Below are 18624 nucleotides of genomic sequence, written 5' to 3'. Positions count from 1 at the left end.
CGCTTCCCTCCAGGCTAAACCCAGCTCCTAAAAGTTTGGCTTTTGTGGACATTCCCTCATCCCGCCCACTTTTACTGCGCGGCATGTGTCCCCTGGACTCAGCAGGAGATAGGCCAACCAGGTGCTACTGGTGGCTCACAGTGGCTCACGGTGGCTCACGGTGGCTCACGGTGGCTCACGGTGGCTCACGGTGGCTTACGTCAGGCGAGGGGGGGCATAAAGACAAACAGGTGAGTTCAGAACTGTGCAGACAGTGTTCAAGGGGAGGTGTTAGGCGATGCCAGGGCAGAACCAGCCAGCTGGGGCTACTTTGCCATGGGGGCAGGGGAGTGGGGGGGGCAATATTGAGCAAAGACCCAGTAGGGTGAGGGGCCTCAGGAGCGCTTGGGGGTTCCTGACCAGGAACTGCACGAGTAGAGGCCATGATGCGCGCGAAAGGCGCGTTCCAGAGGTGGCGAGAAGGCTGTGGTGCTGGGGCGGGACGGCGAGAGGGACAGTGGCCGGTCGCACAGGCCCGGCGTCCCCGGCATGGAGCTGCAGTGCCCACCGACCCTCAGCAGGGGCCTCATTTACAAAATGGGTCTCTGTAGATATAATTGAGGGTGGGCCCGAGTCCAGTGACAAGTGTCCGTGTAAGAGACAGAGGAGGAAACGCACGCAGAAGGAACCTGCCACGGGACGACGGAAGCGGTCGGAGGAGGGAGCACAGACGGTCCCCTATGGTCTGCAGGGAGACCGCAACGCCTCATCTCAGACCTGCGAGGCCGCTGCTCAGGCCCCCGGTCTGTGGGGGTGTCACAGCCACGCCAGGGAGCTCCCACGGGATGTCTGGAGACCTCTGCGTTGGTGTCCCCCACGAACTGCAGCTGATGAAGCCCCTCCCTGCCCTTCTTCCTCCTTGGGCCGGCTCCGCGCCCCCAGTGGACGGGCAGTCCTCCAAAGCTGCGCCTGAGATGGGCATCCCGGGGCGGCTACTGCCCCAGGAGTCCATGAAGGAGAGTGCTGTCCACCTGACCCTGTGACCTCTGACCTCCGTACCCCGACCCAGCATCTTGGGCTTCTCCAGGCTTTGCTCTTCAAGACCGTCGCATGGGGGCACGAATGGCCGTGACAGGCGCCAGCACAAAAGCAGCCGCTGTCTGCTGGGGAGAGGCAGCCTGAGGGCTTCACGGAGGAGGGGACAGAGCTGGGAGGCTGGGCTGGGGCGGGGCGGGGGTGTCAGTGAGAAAGAACGGAGGAAGCGGGTGGAGGAGGGACGGACCCTCCTGACCTGTCTGGGCAGGGAGGATCCCGTGACAGTCCCCAGAGGGCAAGAGCGTCGTTTCTTTTTGAATGGAAACAATTCACGCAGTTGTAACAGGGACGCGGAGGGATGGCTCGCGGCCGCCCTCCCCCAAACCACGGACGCTGGGGCGTATCTCTTTGCAGCCTTTGTCTACTTTTAGGTAGCTGCGGTCACTTCCTACACGCCGGTCCTTGGTTGCCAGTTGTGCTGTTCCATCACCGAAGGGTCGGTTCGGTCCTTTGGAAGCTTCAGAGAAGAGCGTTGTCGTGACGCCCTGTAGCTGCACTGACCAGTCCAGGTTGCTGGACACCTGGCCTTGACCGTAGCCAGCCAGCTGTCACGGCCTGGCCAATGCATCCATGCTGACCATCCTTTGTGAGTCCTCGCAGGACCGCCGCTCACTCTCCGTCCCCAGCCCTGCCCTTTGACCCATAAGTGGGAGAGTAAGACTCTGAAGATCCAGCACGTGTGGATTTGAACTCTGATGCCACCCTTCCTAAGCGTGTGTCCGCGGGCATGTCACTAAAGAATGTCAGCTCACCTGCAGAAACGGTGACAGCACCCACCTCTTCGGAAAAAGATCGGCAGCTGCGAGGCCACGCCGGCCTCCCGCCGCCAGAGGGCGCGGCGGGCAGTACGGAGGCGTCGCGGCCCCTCGCGCTTCCCGCCCGCCCTCCCCGCCGTGCTGTTTTGCTTCCGGGTGTTCCGGAAGTCGCGGCTCTGAAGTTGGCTTCGCTTCCGGGGCGGCCCTGGCGGCAGTGGGGCACCGGGTTCCGCGGGCCGCCTGTGAGGGATCCGCGGGGGTCCGCGAGACCGATCCTCCCGGCGGATCCGAGGCGGCGCTCACGCGGCCCCTGCAGACCCGCCCGCCCAGCGGGGCCCTTCGGCCCCGGACCCCGAGCGGCAGAGGAATGAATGAGTGAGCGGGCGCGTGGAGGACCGCCTCGGCGCGGGCCTTCTTCCGGCGACGCCTCCGCAGCCAGCAGCGGCGAGGGAAAGGGACAGAATGAACCGCGCCAAGCCCACCGCCGTGCGCAGGCCCAGCGCCGCGGCCAAGCCTTCAGGTGCGCGGCCCCTGCGGGCGGCGGGGCCTTAGTTACTCCGCGGCGAGCGGCGTCCGGGAATCGGGGTCGCCTGGCGCTTGGTTCTAGGCGGCCCTGCGAGTCCCTGGGAGAGTTGGGACAGCTGTGACTTTCCCACATCGCTGCTTTTCTCGGTTTACACCGCATCCGAGGCAGCAGAAAAAAGCCCAGAAGCTCCTGGGCCAGGAGGCCCGTGGCAGCACAAACGGTGGCCGAAGGCAGGCTGGAGCCCAGCTGGCCTCGGACACAGCCCTCACCACTCGCCCGCTGCATGGCCAGGGGGCGCCCCTTAAGCTCTCTGTGCCTCAGTCTCCTCACTTGTCCACTGGTCGTGGCGATGCCCGTCTCAACCTTGTTGGGGACTGAGCGAACCATCATGTTTATGTTAGCGATGGCATGTTTTGCAGTCAGCTCGGCCTGACTGTCAGTGACTGACTGTCAGCGTCGTGGTTACTGACTCCTCCCAGCCCTGTCTCTGCTGTGGCCTTCCTGGGCGACTTGTTTCTTGCTGCCCGGACCCTTATTTAATCCCCTCTGGGATGGCAGGAGACTGGCTCCACCTCTGCCAGGTGCAAAGGCCCACATTTCTCCATCTCTCTTCACTGCAGGGCACCCTCCGCCAGGAGACTTCATCGCTCTGGGTTCAAAGGGCCAGGCCAATGACTCGAAAACAGCGTCCACCCTGCTGAAGCCTGCCCCGTCCGGCCTGCCTTCGGAGCGCAAGCGGGAGGCTGCAGCTGCTTTGGCGGGTGCCTCAGCCCTGACCGGCCTCACCAAACGCCCCAAACTCTCCTCCACACCCCCTCTGAGTGCCCTGGGGCGCCTGGCTGAGGCCGCAGTGGCAGAAAAACGCGCCATCTCTCCATCAATCAAGGAGCCGTCTGTGGTCCCAATCGAAGGTAAAGTCGGTCCCTGGACTCCCCAGAGCACGCAGATTCTGTCGATCCGCGCAGATCCTCAGGCCACTCTCAGGCCTGGCGCCACAGGGGTAGTGCAGATTCTCGGACAAGGGAGACGGGGTCACCTGTGAGTGTTCCTCAAGGCACTTCTCGGACAGGGACCTCCACCCCGCTGTGCTTCTGAATTCTGGGACAGAGATGAAGGAAATAACCCAGGGCAGGCAGGGCACTGGATCTGGGGTCCACAAGTGCCACTGCCACGTAGCAGGGGTGCGCGTGGACACTGGGCACCTCCCCTCTCGAGCCCCAGTGGCCTCTCTGCGAGGTGGGGGTCTTCTCAGCTAGGCAGGCCAAGCGCATGGCAGCACTTCATCCTGGAACCGCGGTCCGGACTTGGTGGCTTTGCTTTCCAGTGTCTCTCCTTACTGGAGAGGAGCTGCTGTGAGCATCGGTGCACTGCCAGCAGCTGTCCTCTGGGAACGGGCTCGTGGCTCTGCTCGGTTGTCCGTCTGACGTGTTCTCCGGGCCCTTCTATGACAGGCCCTGTTCTGAGCTCGGGGGATAAACATAACAGGCGGACCAGGTCCTGTTCACAGGGGCTGTGCGTTCTAGCGTTTCTCACTAGCTGGGATGAGGAGGCTCGCACTCCATCCTTTCTCCCCAGGCGCTAAGGACAAAGTTTTGCCTCCTTCCTTTTTTTTCCTTGCTGCAAAGGTAATACAACAACGTTAAAGCAAAACCTCGAGCTCATCCCTAATCCTGTTGTTTACACAAGTCTTCTAGTTTCGCACTCATCTCAGCTGCCCGTTTTCCTGCCTCATCTTCCCACTGATCACTGCTGGAGGCTCCACGATGTCCCGTAGGTCAGATCCGTTAAATCTCAAGCTGATCGCAGACGTTGAGTGGTAGGCGCTTACGTGACAGCTTTGGGAGAGAGGGGGCTCATCGGGAAGTTGTAACGTGACATTGGGCCTTGGAGGATGGATGAGATTTCCACAGGCAGTCAGGGATGTTGGAGAAGAAAGCACTAAGCAGAGGCCTCCGTCCTGGAGATGGAAATGCGCTCAGGGAAGAGGCTGGGCCTGGGCAGCACGCAGTGCGGGAACCAAGGCTGGTTGTTGGGGAAGGAGCTCTGTGTGTGTGTGTGTGTGTGTGTGTGTGTGTGTGTGTGTGTGTGTGTGTGTGTGTGTGTGGTTTTTTCAAGTATAGCTGACATATAACGTTATATTAGCTTTTGGTGTACAACACAGTGGTGAGGTATTTACGTAACTCATGAGGTGGGAAGATGCTCGGTTTGACTTGGATGGCGTAGGGAGCCCTAGGGGCATGCAGAGTGGAGGACGGGGCTGGAGCTGTGCCTTGGGAGCTGAGTCAGGCTGCAGCTGTCTCCGACCTTGACCTTCAGGGGCCCTCACCTGGGCGGCTGGTGCTGGCGAAGACTGCAGGGCTGAGGTCCAGGCTCAGGCCACGACTCTCGATTGTTGCCTGTGCTTCGCTTTCCTTTAGTGTCACCTCCCACGAGAGGTGATTTTGAACGTTAAAGTAAATGGTTATTAAAAACATTCTAAATGATAACGTACTTTACAAATGTTTTTGGCAAAACAGAGAAAAAGCCCCATTCAGCTCTTTACCGTCAGGGGTTTGGAATGTGTTCAGGCAGGATCTTCCGTAGTCCCCCTGGCTGTCCTGCACATTCGTGTGTGTTCTGGGCACCTGGAAAGCATTCGGTGACTTGTCGAATCTCTGTCCTTGGTGCAGTCAGGTTGAAATCAGTAACAACACCTCCCTCCGTGCGTTCGGATATTGAGAAGTACTGTCTTAAAAAACTCTTGAGTCAGGAGAAGATGTAACGAAAGTTAGAGAACATCCAGAGCTGGACAGTAACACGCGCCATGTAAAGGGCCCATGCGGCAGAGCCGGCGTGCTGCTGGGAGGGCCTTAGACGAGCCTGGGCCTACTGGTACCCGAGGAAGGTCAGCAGCTGCGCAGCCAGCTGAAAACGCAGGCCGGCAAATGGACGGAACCCGAAGCAAGCGGAAGGAAGTCAGCCTAGAGGAGTGCAGGGGCGACAGCGCAGGACAGAGGCTGGGACCAGGGGGCCCTGTGCACAGACAGTGAAGCAGAAAGGCTTCTGCAGTCTTGCTCTAGAAGGGAGGGGCGGCAGGTCAACAGCGTCGGGGACAGGTGACCAGACAAGTGCCACAGCTAAAGAGAAACTGAGGCCGAGAATGGCACTGTGCGCGTTGATCTGAAAACGTAGAACAGATAGACGTGCCGTGGGCCCAGGTGACTCCGGCAAGCCAGGTCAGCACTCCGGGGGGCGCCGGGCCGGCACGCGGCTGTCGCTGTCTTGGTCGCCCGAGTCAGAGTCGTGAGTTCTGCCCCACTCCTGCCTCGGCTCGTCCTGCTGGCCTCCTCGGAGATGGCCGGCTGTGGCACAGCCCTGAGACCCTCACTTGCTCGGTTTCTGATGGTTGCCGCCGTGGTCCCGTGTCTCTGGGGGAGGACGGCGGAAGGCAGTGTCCGCTGGTGGCCGCCCGCTCTGACGGGCCGCCTGCATGCACAGTTCTGCCGCCAGCGCTGCTGGATGAGATCGAGGCGGCCGAGTTGGAAGGCAACGATGACAGGATCGAGGGGGTGCTGTGTGGGGCCGTGAAGCAGCTGAAGGTCACCCGCGCCAAGCCGGACAGCACCCTGTACCTGAGCCTCATGTACCTGGCCAAAATCAAGCCCAACATCTTTGCCACGGAAGGTGTCATTGAGGTGAGGCCTGGGTGTCCCCGTCTTCTGTCCTGGGAAGGGGGTGTGGGGAGCGAGATGGGCCCTGGGCCTTTGTTACTTCCTCCCAGGTGGCCTCCCCCGGAAGCACACTGGCTCTGCCCGTGTGCAGGGTGCGCCTCTCCTGGTCACATGTGCCATCTCCGGCAGGCTTTATGCAGCCTCCTGCGGCGTGACGCCTCCATCAACTTCAAGGCCAAGGGCAACAGCCTGGTGTCCGTGCTGGCCTGTAACCTCCTCATGGCCGCGTACGAGGAGGACGAGAACTGGCCCGAGATCTTTGTTAAAGTAAGTCTGCCTCTGGGGGGTTGGGTGAGCTTGCCACTGGGCTGAAGGGGTAGCGTGCCATAGGAGGGGGGCATGCTGGGCCCCAGGAGGACAGAGAAGCAGACGCTGCATTCTCTCAGAGGGCTGCTTGTGCCCTGTGTGTCCTGTCGCCTACACTGGCCACTGGGGAGGTCTTCTAGGGAGTCCCCTGCGCAGCAGGGAGAATCCGGACAGCACTTGTCCTGCCCTTTCTCACGGCCCGGCCGGGAAGCAGGCCCCAGGCCTCAAGCGGCCCAGGGCAGGCAGGAGTGAGCCGCCTGCAGGGCCGAGGTCAGCCTCTGTTTCGGGCAGGTATACATCGAAGACTCGCTGGGGGAGCGGATCTGGGTGGACAGCCCGCACTGCAAGACGTTTGTGGACAACATCCAGACAGCGTTCAACACCAGGATGCCCCCCAAGAGCATGCTCCTGCAGGGGGAGGCGGGACGCGGCGGGGGGGACCTCAGTGCTGGTGAGAGGCTGGGCGGCCGGGCTGGGGTCACCGCCCTGCACGGGGCCCGGCGCTGAGGAGCGGGTGCGTGGACGGGGAGGTGCACGTGTCCACGAGGCCTCTGCTCTGCAGGGAGCAGCCCTCACCCCGCACTCGCCGAGGAGGAGGACAGCCAGACCGAGCTGCTGATTGCCGAGGAAAAGCTGAGCCCCGAGCAGGAAGGCCAGCTCATGCCCAGGTAGGCGCAACGCGAGTCCCCAGTGGGCGCGGGCCCGGGGCTGGGGGACAGGCGGGGGCCTGGAGGAGGGCCCGCCTGCCTCCTCCCGCCCTCCTCCCCCTTCTGGCCTAGGTATGAAGACCTCGCGGAGAGCGTGGAGGAGTACGTCCTGGACATGCTCCGGGACCAGCTCAACCGGCGCCAGCCCATCGACAACGTGTCGCGGAACCTGCTGCGGCTGCTCACCTCCACCTGCGGGTACAAGGAGGTGCGGCTGATGGCAGTGCAGAAGCTGGAGATGTGGCTGCAGAACCCCAAGGTGAGGGCCGCGCACGTTGGGGGTCAGCCTCCCGGGCCCTGCAGTGCCGTCCGTCCCTGGGCAGCAGGGTTGACGGCGTCATTCCGGCCTCTGCAGCTGACCAGGCCGGCCCAGGACCTGCTGATGTCCGTGTGCATGAACTGCAGCACGCACAGCACTGAGGACATGGACGTCATCTCCCACCTGATCAAAATCCGCCTCAAGCCCAAAGTCCTCCTCAACCACTACATGCTCTGCATCAGGTGCGGCCGTGCGGGGTGTGGAGGCGCGAGGTGTGGCGGTGCGAGGGTGGCCGCGGGGGTGGCCCGGCCCGCGCCAGCGCCCCGTCTGCTTGGCCCAGGGAGCTGCTGAACGCACACAAGGACAACCTGGGCACCACCATCAAGTTCGTGATCTTCAATGAGCTTTCCAACGCCCGGAACCCGAACAACATGCAGATCCTGTACACGGTGCTGCAGCACAGCTCGGAGCTGGCGCCAAAGGTAGGGGTCCGCGCACCCAGCGGCCTCGCGGTCGTGTGGCCGGCACTCACCAGTGGCCCTGGGTGCACCTGTGTGCACCTGCGCTCGGGGACTGGAGAGCGGCCCTTGGTTCGGGGGTCTGGCCTCAAGTCTGGGACCCCACACTGGACTTGGCTTGGAGGGGAGTGCATAGCCTCATGCGTATGGTGCTCAGCTGTGTGGGAGAATGCTTTGGAAGGGGTGACAGGCTGTACCCCAGTGAGCTCAGAACACTTGAGTGTATTTTGAAGTTAGTTCCGGGGTGTGTCTGCAGGCATCTCTAACCTTCCTGGTGTTGGCCTTGGGGCCTGGCGATGAGTCCCTCGTGTCGTGTCCCTTGTGAAGACAGGCCAGGCTCTTAGACGGCTCGGCCGTGTGTGCAGCGTCGAGGCAGCCATGGTCCCGTCCTCGTGGTCGGTGCTGTGTCGTCCGTAGCCAGCTGTGGGAGGGTGGTGGTTCAGTTGTCCAGTTGGCGGTCTGGCTGTGACAGGGCCTGGTCTCCGTGTTCCTCCCAGCAGCCAGTGTCTGTTGATTAATCTGTTCCCCCGTTTAAGGAAGAGCAGGTCCCTACAGGCCAGGCGCATCAGAGGGCCCGGTCGTGCAGCGGGCTGGCGTGTCCGCCGTCTACGGGGGTCGGTCCGTGAGCCGAGCCGTGTGCTTGCGTGCTGGCATGCCCGGTCACTTCAGGAAAGCAGGCCACAGCCTTCTGCCGGAAGGGCTCTGGGAGGGCTCCCTGCAGCCCGAGCATGGACGGAGGTTGGTGCTGAGCTGTGGTCTCTCTCGCCCAGTTCCTGGCGATGGTGTTCCAGGACCTGCTGACCAGTAAGGACGACTACCTGCGGGCCTCGCGAGCCCTGCTCCGCGAGATCATCAAGCAGACCAAGCACGAGATCGACTTCCAGGCCTTCTGCCTCGGGCTCATGCAGGAGCGCAAGGAGCCCCAGTACCTGGACATGGAGTTCAAGGTGCGCGGCCCCGCCTTCAGCCCGCTCCGCTGCCTCTCCGTGCCACCTGAGTGCACTAGGCTAAGTGGCAGGTGCCCCACCGCGCAGCAGCCAGTCTCCAAGGGCAGCGTGGGCCCCATCCCATGATGGGGCGAGGGAGGGGCTGGCCAGGTAACCCTAGAAAGTCAATAACCTGTGAGCTGGGTCCAGATGTGGAGACAGAGTGGTAGGCAGCAGAGCCAGTAGACCCGAGGGAACAGGGTGACACAGACTACTTGGAGGGCAGGCAGTGTCTCTGGGGAGGTTTCAGAGCGGAATGTTAAAAAGGAGAAATTGGGGCACATAGTGGAGGACCTCAACTGCCACTCAGGCAGGTCGACAGACGGCCCCCTGTGGTAGCTTCTTGGGAGGGCGGGCTTTGTCCTACTGTTGGCTGAACCTCCTTCCTGTGGCCTGACCTGGCCTTGTGTCCAATAGACTCTTGGTCCCAAGACCTCCTCCTACCTGGCACTCTCCTGCCATGGTGTCCCTGGGCATTCTGGGGCCCTGCGTCCTGTCCGGCTGCCTGTGTGCAGAGGCCTGGGTGGGGCCCCTCCAGGGTGCAGACGCCACTGTGCTGGCTGTGCTTGCAGGAGCGGTTCGTGGTGCACGTCACGGACGTGCTGGCCGTGTCCATGATGCTGGGCATCACAGCCCAGGTGAAGGAGGCCGGCATCGCCTGGGACAAAGGCGAGAAGAAGAGTAAGGATCTGGAGCAGGCTCGGTTCTGCTCGGGGGCCCAGGGTCAGAGACCGCAGGGCCCGGGCAGAGGGCGGGGGCAGGGCGGGCCCACAGCACAGCCCCCAGGCTCTAAGGGAGTTGCCAGAAGCTGCCCCTTCTCGTGTCTGTTCCCCTCGGTCATCCGCAGGTAGCGCAGAGATGGCCTGTGCTGCGTGCCTTGTCACGCCCAGGCCTCCTGCCCTGTCCCTGGCCTTGAACTGGCCGAGAGGCACGTGTGTCGCCTGTGCAGGCACGCAGTAACCTTGCTCGTCCCTTTCAGACCTCGAGGTGCTGCGGTCCTTCCAGAACCAGATTGCTGCGATCCAGCGGGACGCGGTCTGGTGGCTCCACACCGTCGTCCCCTCCATCAGCAAGCTTGCCCCCAAGGACTATGTGCACTGGTACGCGCTGGTGTCGTGCTGCTTACGTGGCTTTGCTGAAAGACGAGCAGCCACTCCCTGGGCCAACTGGTGGCGAGTGACAGGGCTCGCCACACAGGAGCCTACGACCCCAAATGTGGCCACTGGCTGATACCAGCCTCTTAGCAGTCAGAGGTGCTAGCGGGCAGCAGAAGTCACGTGTGCCGGCAACACGGGTCGTCCTGTGTGCTGTCCGAACCCCAGGCAGAGCCCTCCTGCCCGCTGGAGGTGCGGCCCGTCCCATCTGGCCGGGCTCAGCACTTTGGAGACAGTGCCCGTTGTCCGCCAGCCCAGGTCCTGTTGCGGGTTGCTGGAGGCTCTCCAGGAGGTGCCGCGGGAAGTCGCTGACCTTAGGCAGTAGGCAGTCACCGAGCCTTTGGGGACCGTGTCTGGGGGCTGACTGGTGGAGTGTGTCTCCTGGGCACCCGCGCCCTGATGGCTCTCTCCGCCTCCCGCAGCCTCCACAAGGTGCTCTTCACAGAGCAGCCGGAGACCTACTACAAGTGGGACAACTGGCCGCCCGAGAGTGACCGCAAGTGAGCACACCTGCCGCCTCCGGCTCCTCAATTCGCGGGGTGGGGGCCGCTCCAGGGAGGACTGCTGGGGTTTGGGCCCGTGGGGGCTTACGCTGTCCCTGTCCCACCTCCCGAACCTTGTCTCTACAAAGTCGCCTTTGCTCCCAGAGATTCAGCCAGCGCCATGCCAGTGGGACCCCCAAACTCGACATCCCTGGTGACTCCCCAAGCTCAGTGCCCTCTCCTAGCTTTCAGATGTCTGCACAGGCCCCCTTCCTCAGGCAGCATCGGGCTCTGCCTCCTGAGCCCAGGGTCACCCTGCCCCATGTAGCCCCGCTTCGGATCCCTGCTGCCCAGTCCACCTGCCCATCTCAAACCTTTCTCCCGCCACAGTTTGGCGGCCTGGGGCTTTGTCGGGCCTGTCTGCCCTGCTCTCTCAGCCCTTCTGGGGGCTGGGCACCTTTGCATACTCCTCAAGATGGCTGGGCCTTGTCCCCAGAGGCATCAGAATAAGTGACTGCAGGAGAGGGTGGGTGGTAGCCCCTCCTCTGGCCTGTGGCACCTGGTGTAGGGAGTTACCTGCAGGCCTGGGGCGGCCCCACCGAACCCAGTTCTTCTGATTGGCCTACAGCTTCTTCCTCCGCCTCTGCTCCGAGGTGCCCATCCTAGAGGACACGCTGATGCGCATCCTGGTCATCGGGCTGTCCCGGGAGCTCCCGCTTGGCCCTGCGGACGCCATGGAACTTGCTGACCACCTGGTGAAGCGCGCTGCAGCCGTGCAGGCGGATGGTAAGGGGCTCTTGGGGCTCTGTCCGGGCCCCTATAGGTGACGGCCTCCTGCTGCGGGCTCCGCTCCCCCCTGCACGCCTGTGGAAGTCCTGTGGGCACCGAGCCGGCCTGCTGCTGCGCCTGCCTGGTCTCGAGTTGTGTGTGGCACTGTCCCAGCCCTTACGTGGTGGTTTCTGGAACCCGCCCTGGGACTTGGCATGCTCTCCAATGCAGGACTACAGCAGGTGCTTTGTCCACCTCGTCTTTGAGGGGCCGCTGCGCCATCTTGGCTAGAGCATCCCCGCTTTTAGCGCCCCTGTGCAGTCCTGCTGGCGTGGGCCGGGGTCCGACCCCTGGGCACGGGGCGAGGCCCTCCGGGACCCGGGCTGCTGTCTCCCAGCCACTGCCTGCCGCGCGGTGCTTCTGCTCCAGGCACACCGTGCGTCCTCACGTCTCTGCTTTCCCCCGGGGCCCCGCGCTGCTCTTCCCGACTGTCCCGCTGGCTCTCCAGACCCGGTGAAAACACGCCTCGGGTTCCCCAGACTGGCTCAGTGGCGCTTCCACCTTCCTCCCCGGGGCACGCTGGTCGCCCTTCTACTCCCATCTGGCGCCCGAGCCAGTCTCACCTCACCACCCCGCAGCTTCCGGGGAGCAGCGCCCACTTCCTCGCTCTGCCGTCCCGTGGCCTGAATCCTGTGCCTTGGGGACCACTGAACGGGCTTCTGGACCTTGCGTTGCAGATGTGGAAGTGCTGCGGGTGGAGAGGGTCCAGCTGCTGGACGCCGTGCTGAACCTGTGCACCTACCACCACCCGGAGAACATCCAGCTGCCGCCCGGGTGAGGCGCGGGACTGGCCTGGGCGCCCGGGGTTCCCGCTGCGCTCCGGCTCGCCGTCCACGGGCCACCCGCCCCGTCCACACGTCCACGAGGCTGACGCATCGACTGCCCCGCCCTGGCTCCCACAGCGCAGCTCCGGGTAGCCCGTCCACGGGCACCTGTGAGGCCACGAGCGCGGGGAGCGACAGGCCTGCTTTCCCGCCCCGTCCTCCCCTGTGCTCTCGCGGATGCCGTTCCCCGTGTTCGTTACCGTGCGCGCTTCGTCGTTCGGACCACACTGAGCTGACGCTCTGTGTCCTTAATAGCTTTATTGAGATTCAGTGCGCAAACGCTCCTGTCAGAGTGTGGGGTTCAGTGTGTTTTGGTGCATTCACAGGTTTGTGCAGCCATCACCACAAGCAAAGTTTAGAACATCCCCCTGAAGGACACCTGTCCCATTAGCTGTCACTCACATTCCCGCGTCCCCCCGTCTGTCCCTAATTCACTCTCTGTCCCTATAGACGTGGCCGTTTTGGACATTTTATATAAACGAACTCATAAAATACATGGCCTCCATGTTTCCGAGGTGGTCACGTGCTGGCGGGTGCCGGTGCTTGTCCCTTTGTGGTGACTGACACCCTGCCGTGTTTGCCCGTTTGCCCGTGGGTGGGCATCCAGGCCGATTCCGCTGTGTGGTGTTGCGCGCTGCTGCTGGGGACGTTCGTGCGGGAGTCGGGACGCCTGTGCTCAGGCTTCCTGAAGGCTCACCTGGGAGTAGGGTCGCTGCGTCGCGTTCACGTTGGAGGAGCCGCCAGGCTGTCCTCAGTGGCTGCGCCACCACAGCTGGTGGCAGTGCCCGTGAGCCCCGGCCTCCCTGCGTCTGCCAGTGCTGCTGCCCCGTCTGACACGGGCGCCACTCCAGCGGGGGTGACTTTGTTTCCACCTCTCATCACTCGTGACGGCGAGCATCTTTTCACGTCTCGGTGGCCGTTTGTGTTGTCTTTGGAGAAACGTCCGTCTGAGGCCTCCGTCCAGTTCGAATGGGTGGTGTGAATGCTCGTGCACTGGGAGCCTGCGTGTGTGCTGCACCCCAGACCCTCAGCAGACGCGCTTCACTTCACTCTCGTGAAGATGCCCGAGGCACGAGTCTTAACTTTGGGGAAGGTCCGGTTCATCAGTTTCTCTTCGGCTTCTTGTGCCGCTGTGTCAGATCTCAGAAACCACCGCCGAGCCCAGTGTCCCGCTGCTTCTCCCCTACGCTCTCTCCTAAGAGTTCTTTAGTTTCGTTCTTACGCTTAGGTCTTTGGTCCATTTCGAGTTACCTCCTGTCCGTGGAGTGATGCCGGAGGCCAGACTCATGGGGACGTCCGGTTGTGCCCACACCGTTCCCTGTCTTTCTCCCATCGAGTTACGTTGGCGCCTGGTCAGAACCAGTTAACCACGCACGCAGTTTATTCGTAGGCCCTCGATTTCATTCCACCGAGCTGCGTGCTGCACAGGAATGTGACTTCTGACAAGGACCGGTGTCCCTCGCCACTGCCCCTGGGCTTCAGTGTCCCACCTAAGACACCACGGCCTCATCCGAAGTCACGAAGGTGTACGTACGCCTGTTTTCTCGTGAATTTTCTAGTGCCGACTCTTCACGTCTAGGTTTGTTACCCATTCTGAGTTCATTCTTGGATGCGGTGTGAGGTACGAGTTCTGCTTCATTCCCCGTCATGTGGATGTCCAGGTGTCCCAGCACATTTGTCGAAAAGCCTGTTCCTTCTTCCGCTGAAGGTCTGGACCCCTTGCTGACCGTAGGTGAGAGGGTGTATTTCTGGGCTCTCAGTCTCGCTCCTTTGACCCGTCGTCTGTCTCGGCGCCACCCCGTCCTCATCACTGTGCCTTCGTGCTGCGTTCAAATTGGCCAGGGTGAGCTCTCCAGCTCCGTTCTTCGCCAGGGCTGCCCTGGCTGTCTGTGTCCTGGCACCCCAGTGGGTGCGAGGGTCAGCTTGTCATCGTCCACAAATAAGCCGCCTGGGAATCGGACGAGGACGGCGCTGACGGCGCACGTGGTTTGGGGCGTGTCGCCGGCTTCTTGGGGTTTTCGTCGGAGCAGTAAGCCTTGCTCTTCCTCTGCTGCCAACTTTCTTTCTCACGGCTGTCGTACTGGAGATCGATGCCTTGTTTCCGCTTTCCAGCTCGGTCGTTTTCACGTGGCGGCCCGTTTGCTCATCTCCCCAGTGGATTCATGCCATTCTCTGACACTTAACATCTGCCTCGTCACCGGAAAGGACTGTGCTTGAGTGATGATCACGTCACGCGTGACTTTTAAACATTATCACATTACACGCTGGTGGGCGTGGAGTTGTTTCTGGTTTCCTGGCGCAGAGAACGAGAATGAGAACTGGCCGTTCCTGAGCATTTGTCCCTTGACCGTGCTTGGGTTTCGTAGGTGGGAGACCGAGGCCCAGGAAGGTAAGCGAGCTGCCCAGCGCTTGGAGCTGGCGCATGGGCCTGGGCATGGAGCGCTGGTGCCGGCCTCCGAGCAGCGCAGCAGTCACAGCACGTGCTTCCTGCGGCATGGGTGCTGCCGAGGGCCAGCTCCGAGTTGGGGTCACAGATCCCAACGTCACGGTCTCTGAAGCAGTTGCTGAGTTGGTCAGTCACTGAATCATGCTGATGCCACCCTGGCCTGGTCTAGTTTTCATCCCTGACCTCGGTGTGGCCAAGGCCAACCTGTCACTGACCTGTTTCAGGTATCAGCCTCCGAGCCTGGCCATTTCCACCCTGTACTGGAAGGCCTGGCCCCTCCTGCTGGTCGTCGCCGCGTTCAACCCGGAGAGCATCGGTGAGCTGCCTCCGGTCTGAGCGGGGCCTCAGCCGGGCGTCCACTTCTCTTTGGGGCGGCTTCCTGGTCGGGCTGGGTTGGAGTCTGGCTGGGGACTGGATTTAGAGCCGGGAAGAGGGGGCCGTGGGTGGCCGCACAGGGTGCTGGGTCCTAGCCACCATTTGCTGTCCCCTTGCCCCCTAGGCCTGGCTGCCTGGGAGGAGTACCCCACGCTCAAGATGCTCATGGAGATGGTGATGACGAAGTACGTTGGCACGCAGCTGCTGGGACAGGACACCACGCGGGGACAGAGCGCAGGCCAGTCTCCTGGCTGCCCTGGAGTCTCCGCCAAGCTGCGTCCTGGGTCCCGCTGGAGTTGCCGAGTCTGAGTCCGCCAAGCTTTACCCACTTCCCCTTGCGGTGGGCGGGCGTTGAGGCCGCAGGGCCCCCGGGTCGTCCTAGGCAACACTCACGTCAGGCTGACAGATGGTGTGACGTCAGGAGCGATAGAGCAGAGGGATCGGGAGCCAGACGGGGTTTGGCAGATGGAGACAAGGGACCCAGGGGACAAGCTGGTTTTCACAGGTGTAGATGTTAAAGCTGCCTGGGGACAGCGACAGGTGAACCAGCTGCCTCTGCACACGGAAGTCACGGGGCTCAGCCACAGCCCGAGCGCCATACGCTCGGGTCGTGTGACTGCTCCTCGCCACAAGCTGCGGGCCTACTCCTCCGTGAGCCAGGGGAGTAGATGGGTGCCCAGACGGGGCTTGCGTGTGTGCACGCGTGTGAGGCCATGGTGCGTAGGGCCCAGGGCTGTGGCCCGGGCCAGAGACACGCTGCTCCCTTAAGGGATTACGTGAGCGGGCACCCCAGGAAGGTAGAGTAGTTTTGAGAATGCGTGAGGGGACTGCTCGTGCCCCAGGAAGCAGGCAGGCTGCCCGGGTGTGCCCCGTGTGCTGGGGCCGTCTGCCTGTGGGAAGCGGTTCCAGCATGGGGCGCCTGGGCCCAGGATTCGGACAGCAGTCGGGCCCGGTTTGGGAGGCGGTTGGCACGCTGTCGTGTGTAAGGAGAGCGGGTGGCAGGTGTGGGCTCTGTGAAGAGCCCTGGACTCCCTCACAGATGCCTGGCTGGTACCCCCCAGGCTCCCCATGGCAGGCAGCCCGACAGCTGAAGCTGGACCAGGGGCCAGCCCTGAGCACCTCTGACCACATGGTGACAAGCTCCCGCCCATCTGGTCCGCAGTCATTACTCCTACCCCCCGTGCACCCTGACGGACGAGGAGACCCGCGCGGAGATGAGTAACCGGGAGCTGCAGATCTCCCAGCGGGAGAAGCAGGAGATCCTGGCTTTCGAGGGGCACCTGGCCGCCGCGTCCACCAAGCAGACCATCACTGAGAACAGCAGCCTCCTCCTGTCTCAGCTCACCAGCCTGGACCCCCAGTGCGTGCGGAGCCTGAGCCTGGGGTGGGGGCTGCTGGGTGGGGTGGGATGCCGGGGGTGCAGCCCTTGGATAGGGTGCGCGGGCCCAGGCCCTGTCCCAGGTCTCGGAAGAGGCTGGCCTCAGTGAGGCTGAGTGCCCAGCGGCGGTGCGGGTGGCAGGAGGGAGAGGTGCTCTCGGGTGGGAGGCAGGCGGCCCCCTACCCCTCACCTCTGCGGTCAGGGGCTCTGCATGTGGCTCTCTGACGTGTGTTTTCTGGGTTTCCAGGGGGCCCCCCCGGAGGCCCCCTCCCCACATCCTGGACCAAGTGAAGAGCCTCAACCAGTCCCTCCGCCTCGGGCACCTGCTGTGTCGGAGCCGGAACCCAGACTTCCTCCTCAACATCATCCAGAGGCAGGCGAGTCCCGCGGCGGCTTGGGGAGCCCAGGGCAGGCGGGCGCTCTCCAGAGGCTTCAGCGGCTGCTGGTGTTCGGTAGCCAGGAGAGGCACCCGGCTGCGAGGGCTGAGGCCCGGCTCTGCCGGGGGTCCCCATGGCTGTGTCTGCGCATCAGCGCTGGGGGTGCGGGCGGGGCGGCGGCAGCCGACGGTGGGGAAAGGGTGCGGTGGGTCGGAGCCGAGAGGAGCTGAGTATCGCCATTGCCTTGCCAGGCCTCGTCGCAGTCCATGCCCTGGCTGGCCGACCTGGTGCAGTCCAGTGAGGGCTCCCTGGACGTGCTGCCCGTGCAGTGCCTGTGCGAGTTCCTGCTGCACGACGCCGCCACCGACGCCACCTCCGGGGGTGAGGAGGATGAGGGCGAGAGCAAGGAGCAGCGGGCCAGGAAGCGGCAGGTCAGGGGCCCCCTCCTCCCCGCCACTCCCCCGCCCTGCAGGCGCAGCAGGCGCACCCTGAGTCTCCCTTGTTCGCGCAGAGGCAGCAGAAGCAGCAGCAACTACTGGGCCGCCTGCAGGACCTGCTTCTGGGCCCCAAGGCCGACGAGCAGACCACGTGTGAGGTGCTGGACTACTTCCTGCGGCGCCTCAGCTCATCCCAGGTGGCCTCCAGGGTGCTGGCCATGAAGGTGAGCCTGTGGCCCAGCCCGCTGTCCCCCACACTCTGCTTTTTGCTGCAGCTCTATGTCAGTGCGACTCTACCCACCCAGGCTTCTCGTCACTGGTTTTCACAAACAGAAGGACGGTGCTCATAAAACGTGCCAGACACAATTCTTTCCCACTTGTCTGAGTTCCTTCCCTGGTGGTGGCGTGACTGTCCCAGGTGACTTGGTGGCGGGTCCCGCACACTAGTCAGCCTTTGCCGAACGAGTTTTCCAAAGAAACTGCTCATGCTGCAGTTTTCTCCCAGTTCTTGTGGCTCTGATGGGACGTGGCATCTGTCACTGGGCATCTCACACCCTCCCCAACCTTGGAGATGTGTCGGGCCCCAGTCAGGTGGATGGGTAGAGGCGTGGTGGGGGCTCAGCGCCCGTGTCCACTTGCAGGGCCTCTCCCTGGTGCTCTCGGAGGGCAGCCTGCGGGACGGGGAGGAAAAGGAGCCCCTGGCAGAGGAGGACTCGGGGGACGCGGAGACCCTGCAGAGCTACCAGTGGCTGCTGCGCGACCTGCCCAAGCTGCCACTATTCGACAGCGTGAGGGCCACCACCGCCCTGGCACTGCAGCAGGTGAGGCCCCGTGTGGTGGGAGGCGGCGCTGCACACTGGCCCTCGGAGCCAGCTCACTCAGCCTCCCCCAGGCCATCCACATGGAGACCGACCCGCAGACCGTCAGCGCCTACCTGGTGTACCTGTCCCAGCACACGCCCGTGGAGGAGCAGGCCCAGCACAGCGACCTGGCCCTGGTGAGAGGGTGGGGGCAGCACAGTGACCTGGCCTGGTGAGGGGTGCGGGGCTGGCAGGGCTGTTCCTTGGCTGGGAGACTCCTAGCACCCAGCTCCCTTCTCGGTGACCTTCCTTCCAGAGAAGCATGGAGCGTGGGAGAACTGGTGCCGCCTGGTTGCCCCTGTCGCTCTGGGCGGTGGTTTGGCCACACCCGACACCCGGGGCACTTGCTCAGAGCAGCAGATGCGGTGTGGGTTGGCTCCGGAAGGCTCTGGGCTCCTGGGCCAGCCCCAGTGTCTTCTGTAGCCCATGTCCCACATCGCTGTCCCTGCTGGGGATGATGGCGGCTGGACGCGGTCGCGTGCACGTCTTCCCCGCTGTCCGCTCTTTCCTACTTGGCTTCCTCCTGAGCTTGCTTTCCCATCAGCGTGTTCTCGCTCCCTGACTCAGTGAAGTCCCTGTGGAACGAATGGGAATAGGGTTGTCGAGGGCATGGGCAGGCGGG

At 63.1% G+C, this 18624-nt stretch overlaps 1 protein-coding gene across 1 annotated transcript in view; it reads left to right on the top strand.

The window, feature by feature from the left end:
* Positions 1-2015: 2015 nt before the first annotated feature.
* INTS1 (integrator complex subunit 1) overlaps positions 2016-18624 on the top strand; it is a 34099-nt gene continuing 17490 nt past the window's right edge. Inside the window, exons 1-23 of the mRNA XM_039876423.1 lie at positions 2016-2349; positions 2976-3266; positions 5833-6029; positions 6195-6332; positions 6663-6822; positions 6934-7039; positions 7151-7337; positions 7434-7579; positions 7678-7819; positions 8626-8802; positions 9414-9522; positions 9821-9941; positions 10418-10495; positions 11106-11263; positions 11983-12079; positions 14800-14891; positions 15075-15135; positions 16113-16310; positions 16576-16705; positions 16957-17136; positions 17217-17366; positions 17784-17963; positions 18035-18174. Of these exons, the coding sequence (XP_039732357.1) occupies positions 2292-2349; positions 2976-3266; positions 5833-6029; positions 6195-6332; positions 6663-6822; positions 6934-7039; positions 7151-7337; positions 7434-7579; positions 7678-7819; positions 8626-8802; positions 9414-9522; positions 9821-9941; positions 10418-10495; positions 11106-11263; positions 11983-12079; positions 14800-14891; positions 15075-15135; positions 16113-16310; positions 16576-16705; positions 16957-17136; positions 17217-17366; positions 17784-17963; positions 18035-18174 (3296 nt within the window). The 5' untranslated portion in view covers positions 2016-2291. The remainder of the gene's footprint in view (positions 2350-2975; positions 3267-5832; positions 6030-6194; positions 6333-6662; positions 6823-6933; positions 7040-7150; positions 7338-7433; positions 7580-7677; positions 7820-8625; positions 8803-9413; positions 9523-9820; positions 9942-10417; positions 10496-11105; positions 11264-11982; positions 12080-14799; positions 14892-15074; positions 15136-16112; positions 16311-16575; positions 16706-16956; positions 17137-17216; positions 17367-17783; positions 17964-18034; positions 18175-18624) is intronic.

This window comes from Pteropus medius, unplaced genomic scaffold (assembly GCF_902729225.1).
Source record: "Pteropus medius unplaced genomic scaffold, Ma_sr-lr_union100, whole genome shotgun sequence".
NCBI classification, from domain to species: Eukaryota; Metazoa; Chordata; class Mammalia; order Chiroptera; family Pteropodidae; genus Pteropus; species Pteropus medius.
The sequence above is the reverse complement of the archived record's forward strand: the minus strand, read 5'-3'. Positions and strand labels throughout refer to the sequence as shown.